The sequence below is a fragment of the Phytophthora ramorum genome, assembly GCF_020800215.1.
Source record: "Phytophthora ramorum isolate Pr-102 chromosome Unknown Phyram_PR-102_s0002, whole genome shotgun sequence".
NCBI classification, from domain to species: Eukaryota; Oomycota; class Peronosporomycetes; order Peronosporales; family Peronosporaceae; genus Phytophthora; species Phytophthora ramorum.
Window position 1 is genome coordinate 2944412 of NW_027150648.1, and position 17376 is coordinate 2961787.

At 52.4% G+C, this 17376-nt stretch overlaps 6 protein-coding genes across 7 annotated transcripts; 4 read left to right on the forward strand and 2 right to left on the reverse strand.

Moving 5' to 3' along the window:
* Positions 1 to 571: 571 nt before the first annotated feature.
* KRP23_2384 (uncharacterized protein) lies at positions 572 to 1195 on the forward strand (the record flags this gene model as incomplete). Its single annotated transcript, XM_067887113.1, has 2 exons — positions 572 to 1002; positions 1093 to 1195. 2 exons carry the CDS (start codon positions 572 to 574, stop codon positions 1193 to 1195), a joined length of 534 nt encoding a protein of 177 aa, XP_067749730.1.
* Positions 1196 to 1602: 407 nt separating this feature from the next.
* Positions 1603 to 3997, forward strand: KRP23_2385 (Integrator complex subunit 9; the record flags this gene model as incomplete). Its single annotated transcript, XM_067887114.1, has 6 exons — positions 1603 to 1611; positions 1751 to 2767; positions 2824 to 2929; positions 2999 to 3342; positions 3423 to 3719; positions 3800 to 3997. 6 exons carry the CDS (start codon positions 1603 to 1605, stop codon positions 3995 to 3997), a joined length of 1971 nt encoding a protein of 656 aa, XP_067749731.1.
* A 187-nt stretch (positions 3998 to 4184) lies between these two features.
* KRP23_2386 (uncharacterized protein) lies at positions 4185 to 6602 on the forward strand (the record flags this gene model as incomplete). Its single annotated transcript, XM_067887115.1, has 5 exons — positions 4185 to 4242; positions 4300 to 4448; positions 4529 to 4631; positions 5610 to 5818; positions 5895 to 6602. The coding sequence occupies 5 exons, from the start codon at positions 4185 to 4187 to the stop codon at positions 6600 to 6602; spliced, it is 1227 nt and encodes a 408-aa protein (XP_067749732.1).
* A 113-nt stretch (positions 6603 to 6715) lies between these two features.
* KRP23_2387 (Ubiquitin carboxyl-terminal hydrolase 5) lies at positions 6716 to 9343 on the reverse strand (the record flags this gene model as incomplete). The annotated part of the gene is made up of 1 exon (XM_067887116.1): positions 6716 to 9343. The coding sequence occupies one exon, from the start codon at positions 9341 to 9343 to the stop codon at positions 6716 to 6718; it is 2628 nt and encodes an 875-aa protein (XP_067749733.1).
* A 964-nt stretch (positions 9344 to 10307) lies between these two features.
* Positions 10308 to 15035, reverse strand: KRP23_2388 (the record flags this gene model as incomplete). 2 transcript variants are annotated; one of them, XM_067887118.1, is made up of 1 exon in its annotated part: positions 10308 to 15035. In XM_067887118.1, the coding sequence occupies one exon, from the start codon at positions 15033 to 15035 to the stop codon at positions 10308 to 10310; it is 4728 nt and encodes a 1575-aa protein (XP_067749735.1). The 2 variants fall into 2 exon arrangements, with proteins under 2 accessions (XP_067749735.1, XP_067749734.1); XM_067887117.1 differs by having other exon boundaries at positions 10308 to 11003.
* Positions 15036 to 15152: 117 nt separating this feature from the next.
* On the forward strand, positions 15153 to 16390 carry KRP23_2389 (uncharacterized protein; the record flags this gene model as incomplete). The annotated part of the gene is made up of 6 exons (XM_067887119.1): positions 15153 to 15606; positions 15673 to 15722; positions 15790 to 15904; positions 15974 to 16088; positions 16155 to 16244; positions 16324 to 16390. 6 exons carry the CDS (start codon positions 15153 to 15155, stop codon positions 16388 to 16390), a joined length of 891 nt encoding a protein of 296 aa, XP_067749736.1.
* Between the last annotated feature and the right edge of the window lie 986 nt (positions 16391 to 17376).

The following is a 17376-nucleotide window of genomic DNA, read 5'->3' on the forward strand; positions in this document are numbered from 1 at the left end:
TATTTCTGAGCAAAAAGAGCGCGCGCGTCATATGGCCCAATTACACGCTCAACAATCTGCAGAAAGTTTATCTAGATTAGAGAGGCAGCTGGAAACCGAGCGCCAAGGAAGTATGGCCATGCATGAGACTTTGCAGCAACAAATGAGCGCCATCCTTGGGCCACAGACTCAGCAACACTCGCTTGAAGTGAGCCGTATCAACATTGTTCGAGGACTTGAGACGCGAGTTGAGACCGTATCAACTGAAGTGCAGATAGTGAAAGCGAAGGAATTGGAATCTACTCATGGAGCGGCGAAGGCTCAAATGCCGAAATTTGTAAAGCAGACGCAATCATCTGAAGCACTTGTTCTCCAACAACACCTCGAGTCTCGCAGGTTAACACAGCAACTGGACGAATGTCAAATGGACTTACATGCAAGTACGCAGAGATGGGTGCGAGCAGAGACGCAGAGCGGATTGCTACGAATTTGCATCACTCATTTGCATATCCATATTGCACAGCTGAAAGAAGCGTACTTGATGCAGGTCGCTGACATTGAATCTGCTCGGTTGAGAGACGATAGCTGCCCAATGTTCACTGAAGCTACGTATGAAACTGCACAAACTGTGAATGACCACTTGAGCAGCGTGGACGCGTGGTTTGAAGAAGTCATTTCGGGAAACCAGGCATCAGCGACTGGCCCAGGCTCAGTAACAGAAATTGTTGGAAAAAGAAGTAAGAGCATAGGCGAAGATTACGTCGCGCGATCGTCGCTGTTGAAGACGCTTCCGGACTTGAGTGCTCTTACTAATGAGCTGCAGACGGTTTGTGAGGCTTCGCCTCAAGCTAACGATCAACCCAATTGTCGGACTGATGAACATTTAGCGAAAGGAACTGATCATCATGACGCGAATGTTAACACAAATAGTGTGATGGAGGATCAGCAGGAATCAACTTTCGAGGGGAAGGAGGCGGTGACGATACAGAACACAAAGGCATCGAGTGAAGTTGTTCAGCTAAGGTGCGCGTCAAAAAAGAAGATGTCTATTGCGGAGAATCTTGTATTACTTGAAGTACTTGCTAAGCTTATTAATTGTCTACATGCCAACAGGAAAATAGTGGTGAAGCTGAAAGAGGCGCTAGACTCGAAAGATGACATGCTGCTGATCCTAGACGGAAAAGTTAAGAGTCTGGAGCTGTTGGCATCGAAGTGAGCATATTTTGTCGTATCACAGATATAAACTTGGTGATAGTAAAATGGCCGAACAAATCGAGAGTCACAGTTCACTTCAACGTCACGTTGCAGAGAATTTCACATACTGCACCTACAGAAGGAGCTCGTGAGTAAGATCGAAGCTGGATACCGAAACGAATCTAAGTCTGCATCCAAAGCCGCAGATGAAAGTAAAGCTACCATTTCGCCTTGCATCTAACCCTACTTCATCACGCCAAAGGTTCTGCATGGTTACAACCATTGGAAACCTTCACCCCGCTTTAAAGTATACACGTAACTTTAAGTATACAATACAAACTGTGTACAATTAAGTATACTACCTCGTGTAAATCATATTGTGTAAATTTACACAACCCAGAAAAATCACAATAGCAATAATCACCCAGCATGAAAGTGGTAAGTCGGCCGCTCCTGCCTCCCAGTGCTTCTCCCAGCTCCTACAGACGACCCCTCTCGCCACCCCAACACTCTCCAAGTAGCCGGTGACCGCCTTTATCTCACCCTGGTGTTTATTTCTCCTAATGACCCCGTACAGATCCAACTAGGTGGCGCGAACGATGGGCTCTGCCACTTTTTGAGCTTCGGCGGCTTCGAGATGCTTCTGGACTGCGGTGTGGAGATCCAGTCGCTGCGCTGCGAGACCCATCTAGATGGACGCTCTGTCTATCGCCTGCAGCTTCCAGCGCTGGGTTCTGTCGACGTGGGGGCTCTGGACGTGGTGCTGCTGTCCAACCATCTCACTTTGCTGGCTCTGCCCCTACTGACGGAGGTTCTGGGGTTCAAGGGAAATATCTACGCCACACAACTCACTTTAGACTTCGGTCGGGTGTTTCTGGAGGAGCTGGCAGCTCTGGCCCAAGGGGACGACACTGCTGTGTTTACTTTTAATGATGTGGCCGGCGGAATGGAAGCGACATTGCCCATGTTCTCATCGAAAGATATCGAAAACTGCTGCAAGAAGGTTCGCTGTGTGGAGTACAATGAGGTAGTGCCATTGGCGTACAATGTGCAGGTGACGGCGCTGAGCTCTGGGTATGCTTTGGGAGCGAGCATTTGGCTTGTGGAAGGCCCGAACGACCGACTTGCCTACGTGGCTGCGAGTTCGGGAGATTATAACCGTCACCCCAAGGAGTTGGACTTGCTGCCTCTTGTGGACTGCGAAACACTGCTGCTGACAGACTTGAAGCCTGATCGTGACCCACATTCTAACACAGAGCGCATGGTGGAACGTGTGCTTAGTGGCGTGAACCGTGTGCTTGAGCGCGGCGGCGTTTGCATCATACCCACGTCGCCTAGTGGTGTGATGTTTGACCTCATGGAAGCTGTGTATGCGGCGTGTCTTCATAACAAGCAGAGCGCTCCGATGTACTTTATCTCGGACTATGCATCGCGAGTTATGAAGCTTACCCAGCTTGGTGCGGAGTGGCTCTGTGAAAAGAAGATTGAAAAACTATACGCTGGTGAAGATGCATTTCTCCATGAGTCGCTGCTGAAAAATAACCTGTTCCACGCCATTGCAGATGTCTCTGCTGCCACGGCTGCTACCCTTCAGGTACGTTCATCCCTGCTTGCGAGCGCTCGAGCAAAGAACTGATTCTTTGTACGCAGAATGGTAGCATCCTTTTCGTTGGACACCCTTCGCTCAAGTTTGGACGTGCTCCAGAATTGATCCAAATGCTTGGAAAGGAGAGTCGCAATGCTGTATTTTTGATTGGTATGCCGTGATCGCTCTAACGTGCCGATAGTCAATCCGCGTCTAACAAAAGGCGCTTGTTGCAAACAGACCCATCTGTCGATGCTACTGAAGCCTTTGCCCCATTTCAAGAACTGCAGATCGAGAAGATTGCGTCCCCAATTGACCCAAAGCTTAGCTGCGGCGACGCCAACCAGTTCATTGCCCGGTGCTGCCCGCACAACCTGATCATCCCATTCGAATACACAATCCCACCACCAGCAAGCGCGATGGAAGGAGCTGAAATGTCATCACACTTTTCACGAGTTCTTCCGCTTCACGAGCTGACTGCGGCGAAAACGAAGACGGAGCTTCTTACGTTCCCTATGAAGCAGTTTGAGCCCGTTGTGATCGAGAAATCGTCGAAGTATCTTGATGGAAGGCTTGACCCCAAGGTACGGCTTTGTCATTGTGTTGTCCGCTTGTTGTTGCATGGTCTAATTGACTGCTGGATGTTTGCTTTAAACGCGAATAGCTTGCTGCATTAGCTACAATTACCGAGGTAAATGGAAAAGCTGCAGCCTGCGTAAATGGCGTGCTCAACGTGAAGCGAAAAGCGTTTGTGCTGGAACCGCCTCCAGTTGCGTCTGCCGTACCGCCATCCTCTGAGGGGAATGATGACTTCAAGCCGAAGAGCGCAGGAAAGCGCAAAGCATCAGCAATCGCAGAATCGGATGCCAGTAGCAACCTCCACAGTATCGACTACAAGGAAAAGAGCAGCCTTCTCCTCGGGCAAGTGGATGAAGATAAGCTGATGAAGCAGGTGAAAACGGTACGTCATCAGGACAGCTCCGGAGAAAGCATCGATACGTGCTCACGATGTACTTCCACTTCGTTTGATTTGGTGTCCAGCATGATCCACAAGCGCAGGTGTACATCTCACAAGGCCAGGGAGACGCTGACGTGTTCATGAGTATTCCTTCCCTGGATGCCCGGATCACATTGTGGAAAGAAACTGGGAAGACGCTCGTTGAAACGGAGAAGGAGGACGCTCGTGCATTGCTGACATCATTCATCCTGGCACAGCTAGTAGTGATCACCCAAGGCTAGTCAGGAGAGATTATGCCGACTCTTGCTGTTGCGCAGAATAGATAGCATTATCCCTATCCAGCACGAACGCGAGCGTTTTCACATTGCGGCACCTTGACGGACCAGGCGTATTTTTGGCTGGTGTGGTGGTTTAGCTAGGCTGCTGTTTCTCCCGGACGCGTTGACATCGGCACGACGAGCAGTGAAGATGGAGCGTGTAGAAGATGGCAGCAGCATGAACGTCGCCCCGCCCATGTTTCATGCTGGTACGTGAGATGCTTGCTTCGTACTTCTCAGTGAACTTACAAATGGAATTGCTGTAGGCATTTCAAACAAATTCACAAAGCGCCATCTTAGCAACTTCCGCGATACCACGTTGACGGCGGCATCTGCAGCAAAGCAGCGAGCGGAGCGGAAGCTGGAACGACAAGCTGATGCCATTGAGAAACAGCAGCAGAAAATTGACAGTGAAGTAAGAGCTGACACTCAACGATCAGTGATTCGTGAGATCCAGAATTCATTATGGTTGTGTGTGTATGCTTGAATTTACAGATGAAAAAAATCGGGGAGATTACTCAAAATCTACATCGACAACAACTACGCGAAGCAAAACGTCTTCGGAATCGACTGAACTACGCTGCGTCAAAGATTCAAGGTGCTTATCGACGCCATTTTGCCCGCGTGAATGAGGTGAGGAGTGATGCCGCCATTTGCATTCAGACTTTATCGCGTGGATTTCTCGCTCGGAGTTTGGGCTGGAGGTTGCGACTGCAGCGCGAAGCGTACGAACAAAATTGCTCCTCGGAGATAATTTCGCGGTGCATCCGTAAATTTGCTGCAAGAAACACTCGCGCTAGGGAGATTGAGCTTAGATATTGGGCGGCATGCTCTATACAAGGTCTGGCCCGAATAGCTGCCGCTCGATTATACGTTTACGAACGGCGGCGACAGCAGCAAGAGGCAGACCGACAATATCGAGCAGCAATCGTGATTCAGTGCAACGCGCGGAGCTTTATGACGAGATTGATCTATCTGGATGTACTCTACCTCATCTGTCGAATTCAGGCCGTTATGCGTGGACATCTTGTTCGAAAGCAATTGAGGTGGCTCCGGACTTCCGACGTGGAAGCCATTTCAAAATTGCAGGCTCATATCCGAGGATTTTTGGTGCGGATACGGATACACTTCGTTCACCACACCGATGGCTTCAGTAGTGTTTCTCCAATGGTTAGCAGCCGATGTATGGACTCTGTGGAGCAAGCCACGCATGCCGATTTTCGGCCCTCCGATAGAAGGCGTGAAGGACTTCGCGAACATACTGAAGCAGGATTGCGCACAACACGAGCAGCTTCCTTATCTCTTGCAGGAGACGGGAGGACCGGGAAGAACGGATTTGAGCGTGTTTTTGGGCGTTCCTCGACAGGCTTGGGGTGGCAGCCAGCCGACGAGCCTGCAATAAAGCGTTCGTACTGGCTGCCAGCAGGAGCTAGCTTTGACAGACGATTGCCGGTTCTACCAGTACCAAAGCGAATGTTAGCGTTAGAGCGCCGAGATCCTCTTGATAGTGATGAGCTTCGCCTGGTGAACCAAAGCTGGACGCCTAAAAAACGACCGCATCAGAAACCATGTCCAGTTCGATTGAACCCGGTGGTAATCCCGTCGGTGAAAAGTAATTCAAGTGACCTCGCCACAAACGAAATTGAGGTGGAAGAGGATGCCAGTGCTTTGGAAATGGAGGAACGCCTTCATCGTCATGAAGAGTTCAAACAAAAACTACAGCTTCGAAGAAACCAGGAGAAGCGGCAGCAAGAACACGAACTTAAGCTCAAACGTGAAGCAGAGGTAAGGCTCCGAAGTCTTGAGTGACATTCAACAGCACTATCTATCGCACTAACCTTTTGTATCCTTGACAATGCAGACAGAAGCCAATGAAAGGAAGCTGATGGAGCGAGAAGAGAAGGCAATACGTCTACAGCTGAAAATCCTACGACGACGTTCAAAGGAGGGCAAGATCCGACAGGTGACGGCTGACCAGCGTCGTGAGGAGCGAGAGCGATTAGCCATGGCACGTGAAGAACGACACGTTCGATTGCACATCAAGTTTTGCGCTCGGCAAAACAAGAAGCGCCAGCAGCTCGCAACCGCCTCGACAAACGCGAGTGAATCGGATTCTCGACCACCGTCCACTAGTACATCGAGTCGCCGTGAAGGCCACGCGCGTCGAAAATCGCCAGCAACCAAGCCTTGCAAAATGACGACCAAATCCAAGAGCGGAGGCGATGCTAGCAGCGAAGATGACGGCGATATGTCGTTCCTCGACATTGACTTCGCCATACCAGCCTCGATGAAATCGCGACAGCACATTCAAGGAGGAAACAACTCAGGAAGTTCTCAATCGAGAACAGGCCGCGTGAATAGCTCAGCTATACCGCCGAAGAAGAAGAAAAAGCACTTGGCCGGGGGGAAAACGAAGCAGGGCAGCACACTGAGCCGGAAACCTGGTCGTGAAGTGACACCTTTGCCAGTAGACATGCCAGCCGAGACGGATCACGAAGACGATTGTGGATATGGCGACGAGTTCGAAGAAGTAGTGGACGAAGCAGCTCTTAGTCACCTAATTTGCTGAGAGGAGCATTGCTTGCTACGGAAGAGGTTGGCTAGAAACGAAGAAGCTCATCAGTGGCCATTTGCGTTGTGCCTTATTCAAATGATTTTAACTCCTGCAGGGTGCTTCCGCTTCTACGCTTCGGTGTCTGTCCGACGGAACAAGTAGAGGTATCCAGCGCCAAGCGGGGGCTCCTCCGACACGGCCACCTTGTCATCGTTGAAGATAATCCAGCGGCCGTCCTTCTTCATGTGGCAGACGTAGTGTCCCGAGTTGGTGTTCTTGCCCACGTGGCTGACAAAGCCCACCAAAGAATAGTCACCAACCGTATCGCTATCCAAGCGCTTCGCAGATGACGCCTCACCGGAGGCTTCGGCCGACGCAGTCGAATCGCTTTCGCACTGAGCGACAGCACCATCAAGATCATCCATGTGGCTGAACAACCACTCTGCAGCACGGTCGGGGTTGTTATCTGTTTGCTTGAGCGCGCACTTAGCATGGGCTTCTGCGAAACCCATAGCCATTAGATTAGATACGACGTCCATGTTGACAGACTCGCCTTCAGACTTTGTCGCAGAGCTTGCCGGCGCCGGCGGGTCGTTAAAGTCAGGGTCTTCCATGTGGCTAAAGATCCACTCCATGGCAACCTCAGCATTAGAATTACCCGTAGCGATGGCTGCACGCTTGCAACCGTTCTCAGAGAAACCCATCGACACCAACTGAGCCACAAGGACCTCGTCAGCGGCATCCAAAGTGGTGCTAGAAGCACTTTCTCCCGTTGTACTTGCAGCGGGGGCCTCTGGCAGCACTTCCTCACCATCAACAAGGCCTTTCGACACGAACCGGCTCAGCGAGAACTTCTCTGGCACGTTCACCACAACTTCCAGCTTCTTGGGAGTCCAGTCTTCAGCCACGAAGAAGCGTCTCATTTGCACAAGCAAATAGCGAGGGAAGGAACAGAAGCGAACCGATTTTTGCGCCGAGCCCTTCTTGCCAGTGGCTGGTGACAAAAAGTCTTCAATACTTTCGGGTGCCAACGTCTTCTCAACGCAAGCTTCGAACGGAACGATAGGCACCACGCGCTCTTCTCCGTCCTTGCCCTCATTCTTATCGGCTTTCTCATTGTCACCAATCTTTTGACGCTTTTGCTCGAGCACTTGGTAAGCACTAACCTGATTGGCATTGGTGGCCGCTTCCACGGGGATCTGCAATTGAAGAAGCATGTCATCACGCGACACGTACTTCACCTTGTTGGACGCCATGCATTGTACGCGGTCTTCAAGCTTAAACTTGAACAGACTCGCAGTCGGAAGCTCTGCACTACTGGCGCCGTCTCCCGGAACCAGTGACCCCAAGCGGCCCGCAGCAACACGTTCGGCTCGGGTCATGAAATCGAGCAGATACTGAAGGTACTCAACAGCATCCTGCTGCTGGCCGGTCGAGAAGTCCGGGTGGCCCTTGCCTACAAGACCACGAAACGTAATAGGTCGCAGCTCTACATTATGAATGTCATCCTCTTCAACCTCCGTGTTGCTGTCCTTCGGAGGCAGGAACTGCTTCTTGTAGCGATCCGTCAGTGCCGCACACGCGAGTTTAGCGAACTGCGCCGCAAAGTCGTCCACCGGCAGCGTCGACGGCGTATCCGCCGAAGCAAAAATCTTGTCAGACACCTTGAAATATCGTTCCTGAATCTCCGGGAGCGCGAGCAATAGCTGCAGCACTGAGTTCATGTAGCAGCTATTTCCCAGGTTCTTAAATCCCATGTACCCGGCTCCAGAAACCGGCGCCAACTTCTTCCCCGCCTCCGTGACAGCATCAAACTCGTACGACAAGTTCAGCCCCACCTGCAGTTCATTCATCGACTTGTCCGTCTTGCGCAGATTATTGACATTAATTCCAAAGTGCGTCAAGTGCTTGGCCAAATGAGGGTTCTTCACCATGTCGTCCTCATCAGGTGCGTAGCTGTACACATCTCCTCCTTCCGCCGTGATCGTACCCAATTTGACTGACAGTGGGTAAATGCCTCCCGTCCCTGTGAAATGGGTCAGGGCAGCTCCACAGCCACCCGATCCGTCCCAGTTCTGCCGGCCACAGCCAATGTAGCCATCAGAGAGATTCAGCCACAAGTTCTCGTGCTTGTCACAGTCTGAGGCTTGACACTTCCAGGCCGTGGGATTCGACGCAATGTGCGGCGGGGACGGGACCTGCTCCAGGTGCTCCGCGTACTTGGTCTGCTTGAGTTCCTCTTGCCAGGACGCCACTTCCTCGGTGACCGTGTTGCCTGCATGGTTTAGCACGGCTTCAGCTGCTTCTTTGAGCTTAGAAGGGAGGCTGGACGAGTCCAAAGCCACGCGGGCGAGCTCCTGCTGCGCTGTATCCAGTAAAACAATGCAAAACGTTTTTTCAAGCTCGAACTTGTCTTCTACGTTGGCTACGAAGCCCCCGGCGCCGCCGATCGCGAGCTTCGTGGGTGTTTCTTCGATGGTCGCAAGGTCTTTAGTCTTGGTCGAGCGCTTGTGTTGCTGGTGCAGATAAATGGCGGCCCCAATCGTGTCCGACTGGGCGTCCAGGAGTCCATTGCGGTCGTACGGAAGGTAGGACGCCCCATACGAGAGGAAAGAGCGCAGGTTCGTGTACAGCCCCGAAGGAGACAGCGCGCAGTCGAAGGACAAGACGCACTCGTCGCGGTACACGCGGTCGGAGGCGCGCGCGACGCGTACGTGGGACTCCGTGGACTGCAGGCGTAGAGAGACTTCTGCCATTTCTTCGGATTCTTTGGATTTTGCCAAGATATGGTTCCCGAAAACTGGAGTAGGGGATGATGAAGTTGGGTAGTTTTGAGGATCTGGAGGATGCAGTGGTTGTAATACTAGGCTAGGGCATGCAGGCGTTTTCTCACCGACAAACAAATGGCTAGTAAAGCAACTCACGTTCATTTATTTATAATACTACATGAAGATGTAGGCATCAGTCTTTATATATAGAGGGGTAGATATGGAGGAGTTCCTACAGCAGCTAGCGTTTTACTTCTACTCGATGGCATGTTGAATAGAAAACACCAAGGTGAATCCCAAAAGCTAGACGCACATCAAACCCAATGCTGTGCAATTCAAGATGCAGTAGCCCTATACGGCTTCGGGAGAAGCGGGAAACACACAATACTCGCGTTTGGTGGAGGGGTTGCTGCTTGGCCGTCTAGGCTACCCTCGCAGCTGGATGCGCCATCTCGAGCCAATGGTCAAACTTATAGATGAACTTGTTGACATTGGAGAAGTGTACGTGGAGGAAGCTGTACAGGATTTCAAGCGAGTCGACATCTTCGTTACTGTCGATCCGCCACGCCATAATGATACTATTGTAGCTGACGGCACGCTGTTCATTCGCCATGTGGTCCGTCTTGGTCTGCCCGTCCAAAAGCAGCAGCACACGAGCCAACGTGTCCGGCATGCTCTGCCTGACAACGCCAGCACCCAGATCACGTGCTAGACATTCCCAGTACGTGGAAGTTTGTGCCACGCCTGGCGGAGGAGCTACGGGGCAAGAACATCGTCCGACAGGTCATGTGCGGTTGTACTTGATTTCAATTTTACTGAAGTGAGAAATACAAATGTTGATTGGAGAGCACACTCATGCTCAAATGCTTCATTGCAGCGTGTGGGTTTAGTGTCGTTAACTATTTCTCGGGTTTGTTGCTGCGTCGTCGGTCAGCGTGAATAAATCCTTGCCTTACTTCAACATGGCTGTTGTTGCAGTAGTCGGTGTGGTGGGGGTCATGCTACCCTCGGCGCTAAGCGCTGCCATTTCGTCCTGAGCGCGACGAAGCACCTTTTGCGCATTGGCCGTGATGAGTGACTTCGTTGGGTCGCCATTGAAAATGCGCGAATTGTTCACAATGAGCTCCAAGTCCTTCACAAATTCACGCATTGAATCGTACTCTTTGGCCTCGATCTTACGGCGAATCGTACTCAAGTCCATCGGCTGCTTTACGATCTGGTAATAGTTGTGGACAGTCGCTGCATCCACAGGCATGCGGAAGAGTTCGCTTTCGGGCATTTCGAGCAGCCGCTGAACAACCATCTCCAGAGCGTTGTTGAGGTGCTCCACGGGCATCCGCGAGCGACTTTGCTTGATAGCACTCTTCACGTACGGCCGCTTGTACAGTTCCGCTTGCTCGCGCACCTCCATCTCACGCTTGCGCTTCTTTTCAGCGTGGTGCTTACGCGCGCCTTCGCGCAACTCTGCGAGGTTGACCGTGATCTTAGTGCCTGAATCTCCACCACTGATCACGGACGGGCTCTTCTTAACCTTGAGTTTTAATGGCTCAGAGAGAGCTGCGTTAGTCTGTTTCTCAGAGAAAGAACCCGGTTTCTTTGCGCGAGTCTCATCGGCCATATACAGCGGGCAGCTGCGGTTGGTGCGCATGTGGCCAACCTGCAGGCACTGGGTACAACGGATGACGCTCTTGCCACTCGCTTCATCACCGTCGGAACCATTTCCACTTTCACCATTCTTCAGCATCTCTTGGTAGCCTTTGTTTTGCACTTCAGTCTTCTGCAGCTGCTTTAATTCTTCTTGCAACTGTTTGCGGCGCTTCGCCTTATCCAGCAAGCTCTGACTGGTAGCGTCATCCTCCAAAGCCAGCATGCGCTTTCGTTTCCGCAGTTGGTTGCGCTCATCAGCCTTTAGTTGACGATCCTTGCGCTGCTGCATCGCTCGAAAACGAGCCACTTGCTTATCATCCACAATGAATTGGATACGGACCGTTTCGCTACCGTCCTCTTCAATGGTGCGCACAACACGTTTTAACACCTTTCGTCCTGGAATCTTCTTGGATGCACTAGGTGGTTCTGACATTACAGGTGTGCGACTACCATGAGTCGGTGAGGAGACCCGCGACAACTGGCCCGTGGGCGTCGCTAGAGCCGATGACACTGTAGACCCGCCACGAGAGATGATGTTAGATCGTGATCCAAAGCCTGACACCGACGAAATCCCACTAGCACCAGTGCCGCCTTCTCTAATACCACTAGCGCGTAATTGATTACGCAGTCGATTCGCGTCAACATCCGGACGGCGAACAGCGCTTGCAGGTTTGGCATTAGCGTTAGGACCTTGGTCCTCATTCATCTCTTCCATTAGACGCCGTAGCTCTACTGCATCCTCTCGCTCCGCAAGCACTTCTTTCGAGCGGTTAAGACCTCCACCACCACTGCGGAACAGGTTCTTCGGGCCACGCTTCGTGTCTGTGCCTCCTAAGATGTCAGCCTCGACATCGGCACCCAACTCATCAAGTTCATCATCACCATCCGATTCCTCGTCCGACGAAAAGGTAGTCTTTGTCGAGCTCAGCACATCCATTTGGCGCTCATAGATCACATCACACTTCTTGCGATACTCTTGCTGTTGCGCAGAGAGCGACTTGCGCGCCCCACGCGCGAATTTGCTTAAGCTACCAGCCACACCGTGTGCTGTAGCACGACTACTAAGCTCACGCACCATGTGAATTCGATCCCAACGGCGCAGTTTCTTGATATCTGCGTCAGCCAAGCCTAGATTGCGCAGCACATCGCCAGCCTCTTTCATCTTCAGTTTCCGCAAATCAGCAGTCGTACCAGTGACTGCTGCTACCGCCTTTTGCATAGCTGTAGTCTCGGCGCTGGTTTTGCTCTCTGCAGTAGGAGCTGCGTCTTCCTCTCCATCTTTCTTCTTAGCACGAGACTGCGGTACACGGACGAAACTAAAACCTTCACCACGACCAGTTGGGTCACCGATGCCACCGAGCTGCAACATACCAGAACCTTTGCCCTGAAGGTGGCACTCAACGTAGTTGTTTGTCAAGTTCCACGGCGTGAGCTGCAGCTGCTCGTTAACATAACGGGCGACTTGGATGTCTTTCTCGAGCTTGCGAACAACAGGGTCAGTCTTCCAAAGTTCAGTTTGGGCCCTCTCTCTCGCGCGCCGCTCCAGGTTGGCCGGGATAAGGCGTGTTGACAAGGAGTTCTTGCGTAGTTCCAGTCGTCGAATCAAATGGTTGATTGCGCCATTCACACCAGAAGGAGTGAAGAGCTTGGACAGACCAATATCTAGCAGTCTCCTGTGGCCTGACATCATGCTTTCGTAGAGACACACACTCTCCGGGGGAATGCTGGCACGAATCTCTTCCTCGCTTTGGAGTTGTGAAGCAGACTTTTTTTTCCACCAACCGGAGTCATTGCCACCGCGTTCGAACGTAGCCACCTCTTTCATTCGCTTACGAATGGCAGTGCCAGATTGATTCGGAAATGCTCGTGCAATGTCCTCGATCTTCAGTCGCTCACCATCGCTCGCTTTCTTAAACAACCGCAGAATGTGGAACGACATGTATGGGCGAATGAACTCATTGGCACTACGAGAGTTTGGCGCCGGAACCTCGATTTGAGGTTCGATTTGCCCTGCCACGAATACCTCCGGCAGTTCCATGATGTATGCAGTCGTCTTTGGAACGCCAAGCCCGCCCGATTTATCAGCGGCAGCGCCCTTCTTGCCTTTCGTCACAGAGCGGCACAGAAGGAAAATATCCGAGTTGTTGCGCTCTCGCGCATCTGGACTCGCAGCAAACGGGACGGTCGGCTTGTGGGGGAAAATGGGCACCTTGTAGAGTTTCGAGTTCAACGACGTTACAACTCGCCCAGGAGGAATGTCACCGACAAACGGTGACTCGTCGTGATCTCCAAGAGTAATGACTTGACCCATCTTCATGTCGGGCGGCTTTGGACGCGTTTTGCGAGCCTTCTTCTTGCCCAAAATGCCCAATCCCATAGACGTATCTTCTGGTGGTCGCCAGTAGTGAAGAATACTTGAAGCCATCCCCGGGTTTGACAGCATAGGTGGATGCTGCTCTGTGTACTCGATCAGAATCAGCTTGCCACCAGCAGTTGGGTTCAAGTCCGAACTCTTCTTAATTTGTGTAACCATAGCGCTCTCCTCCTGCGGGGCCAACTTGGCAGCACCCGGAGGTGGCGGCAAAAACTCCAGCCGCTCGCTGATTTTGAACTTACCACGCGGTCGGTGGAAGTCGCGCAGCTTGGCCTTAGGCAGTTCAGGTTTCGTGAGCGAAAGCTTCATGGCTGGAAGCGAGTGGTGAACGTAGCCAATGTTCTTCACCACACGCGTATCTTTCGACTTCTTGCCGCTGCCTTCAGTGCCCAATCGTCCTTCCGCCGTTTCCTCGCCGAACTCCAAGTTGACCATAACCTCGTCAATACGCTGCTTCTTCTCAATGCGCTGCTTGTCGAGCTGCGCCAGCCGCTGTTCAGCAGCTCCCAGCTTTCTCTCTGGAATACGCAACGTAGGACGCACATCCTCCATTTCCGGAACCGAGTATATGAGAGACGCGTCGTTATCGTCCAGCACGAGCTTGCTCTCGGGCATGTCCTGCGTCGATTTCCAGCCAATGGCCGCTACCCATGAGTCATCCTGCAGCTCCTTGTTCAGGGGGCACGGCAGCGTCTCAGGCTCAACACCCTCCGCCATGGTCGCCGTTCCATTAGCGGCATCCCCCCCAGTTTTCTTCTTAGAGCCATCGTCCAATTCCCACCGGTAGTTCCGAGGCTTGGTCATATCAAACTGCTCTCCACTAAACCCCGATACCACATCTGCTTCCTGTCCCGCTCTAGCAGCACGCAGCTGCTTGTATGTCTGCACAGCCGGCACTTCACTCTTCTTTTCAGCAACCCTCGTGAAACTTGCTCCCCTACTGCTACTCTTCTGCACCACAGTCACCCCACCCGCCGAGTCCTCCACCTCCACACTTCCATCTTCATCCTCCACCTGTCCTCCTATAGCAGAGAAGTCAACCCCCCAAATGATGTGGTCCTCCCACGGAAGCTGCTGCACTTTGTGGTACTGTGCATCTGTCTCTTCCTCGTCCGAGACGCCACCAGGGCGTCCTCCTGTCGCCGCCATCGTGACGAACGGCGTCGCCGAGGACGCCTGGAAGCGCCGCATGGGCTTCCCCTTTGCCTCGGCGGCTCTGGGCGGGTGTGGCAGCATAGTCTGCTCTTTACCCGCGGCATTCTCGGCCCCTCCGGCTTCCTGCGTCGTCAGTAGCTGCTGCAGTTGGTCGGGCGCAAACCTCGCGGTCGTCGCGCCCGCAGCCGCTTGCTGCGCATTGTGCTGCATCGTCACATCCTGCAGATCCTTTTCCAGCGATCGCAGCGTCGCGACCACCTCCGCTTCGCGCGTCGATCGCTGATACAGCGCGGCGAAGTTCAGCGGCTCGCGACGGGGACTCGATGCCCTCTCCTCGGGCGAGAACGAGGCTGTCGGGGACGTAGACGCCATCAGCAGCTTTGTGGGAGACTGATCTTCACGTAAAGACGGAGTCGCGCGTTCGCCGCCTGCTATGGGGCGAGATAGAGGCGTCTCCAGCGGCGCGGAGGCCAGCCTCGCCCCTGCTTGGTCAGTAGGCGCCATTTTGCCAACTGCGGATAATAAGTTGCGCGAGGCGCTGCTACGGTGCTCGAAGAGATGGTCAACGCGCAACTTAGGTAACAAGAGTGATGGTCCCATACATGGCTACATTTTGGCTTCATGCAGCTCAAGCTGGACGAGACGGCGCTGGACCTGTTCGCACGGCGGCCTATGCGCAGCTTCTCGACGGGAATTCACTTCCTGGACGCTGCGACAGTTAAACAAGGTGGTGAGGAAGCTGGTTACCGGCCGCGACAGGTCGTGGAGCTCTGTGGTGATCGCGACACGCCCAAGAGTCAAATACTGGAGCAGATCGTGGCCGCGTTCGTCACGAAAAGCTGCAAAACGAGTGACCGGCCGCCCAAAGAGCGCATTTTCATCTTTGACCACGAGTGTCAAGTGTCTGCAACGCGGTTGGCGGGGCTTGTGGGCTCCAAATTGGCCGGTAGCAAGCGGGAGGACGCAGTGCAGGAGGCGCTCAGTCGCGTGCAGACCTGCTACTGTCGAGACTCATTTCAGTGGCTCGCGACGCTCAATCATATCCATTTTGATCTATTGCAGGCGTCTCCTGCACGTAAGTTGTAGTGGAGTGGATGCAGATTGGTGAGGTTTTAACGACAGAGTTTTTGTTTATGGATAGCTTTGCTGCTAGTGTTCAACTGCGTGGGGTCATTCCATGCTATTGATAAGGTGAGAGGAAGCAGTGATGGGTGGTTGGAGAGGTTATGGGTCTGAGATCTGGTGGTGAGTGCTGCAGATGACAGCGAAGTGTGTGGGGGACGGGCTGGCTCTCTCGGAGCAAGTGTTCATTTTGCTCAAGCAGTTTATCCGACATCACTCGCCGATCGTTTTTGCCGCCAAGGAGACCGCAAGTATGTTTGAGGCCAAGATGAAGTTGTTGTTTTGGTTGAGGTTGCTGACTGGTTGATTTTATTTTGCAGAAAGCTCGCGATCACCGTGGGAAAATGCGGAGTATTTGCCTTCGTCGTGGAGTAGTCAAGTCTCGAAGAAAATTCTACTTCGGATACCCCAACCATTACGGCAGTCATCTGATAGGTATTCACTTTGGCATCTATCATTAGTGTTCTGTCTTGTTTGCTTAGCATTCACATGTGGTGGTAGTTTAAAGAAGGACATGGGGAGCGGTGTCGATGATGAGGGCAGCAGCGATGGGACCCAGTTCGAGGCCAAGTGCATTGTCGGTGGAGAGAGGTGCGTCTGCTTGGATGTTGTTAATAACAGTAACTATTGCCTCGAGCTCGTATCTCACACTATTTGCTGCATGTTATAGTCGTGTGTTTGCGTGCAGCGTCAATAAAGAAACAATTATTTCAGCCCCACTCGGTATCCACAAATGAAATAATCCAAGCACAGCATTGTTCGCAAAGAGGCGAAACGAGGTATACGACACGTCGATACTTCGTCAATCATGGATAATCCCAATTTTGAATACGCCCAGGTGGACCTCGATTCGCCTCCTCTAATGTAGGCAAGACTTTCCGAGTATTGTGTTCGTCCTTCAGAAAACGAACGTTTATCTTCGCTTGCGCTGGCCCAGGTGCAACTTCGGAAGCTCGAGAAATTCGTTCATTCGAGCGCTTTAATGGACAGCAACGAGACCTGCTGGATAGCGGAAGAACCACATCGTCAGCAGTGGATACATCGTCCATCGCGCTACCACCAAGCGCGTCTTCAAAAAAGCTTACGACGCCGGAACACGGGCGTTCTGAGCTTGGAATCACGCTTTGGTTCGATACATTTCCCAGGACAACGAGATTATCTTGCGGGATACTTATCCAGTATAACGTCGTGTGCACGAGCAACTCGTTTCCGTCGGGATCAACCGATTTGAAGATACCAAGTGCTTTCAGTGTGCTAGACCTGTAGTAAAGCTCTTCATTCTCCCAGGCGTACCCAGCCAGCAAGACCAACTTGCTTCGCGCCCCCAGTGCAGCATCCACGCAACACGTTTTCGCCAATACACGCAAGGTGCCGAAGTGCCACAGCGCGTACCCGATTGCACCGAGCACTCGCGTGCAAATGATGATACAGAGACAGCCCAACGCTAGCACAATATGCCCCAGTAGTCCCATCACGTAATGTGACACCACGTTAGCCACAGATTCCGTGTCTTGAAGTCGTGACCGACTCAGCGATGTGATATAGTGCTGCAACACACCTGCAGAAATAAGCTCGCCGACCAAAACCGTCTCATAGTTAAACAAGAGCCTCTTGGCAAGAATTCGTAGCTTCTCGTTCATCCAGTTCATTGTCTCCACCATCTCAAACAGCATGGACACCACTCCGGACAAATTGTAGCCGAGCGAAATGGACTGAATACGTC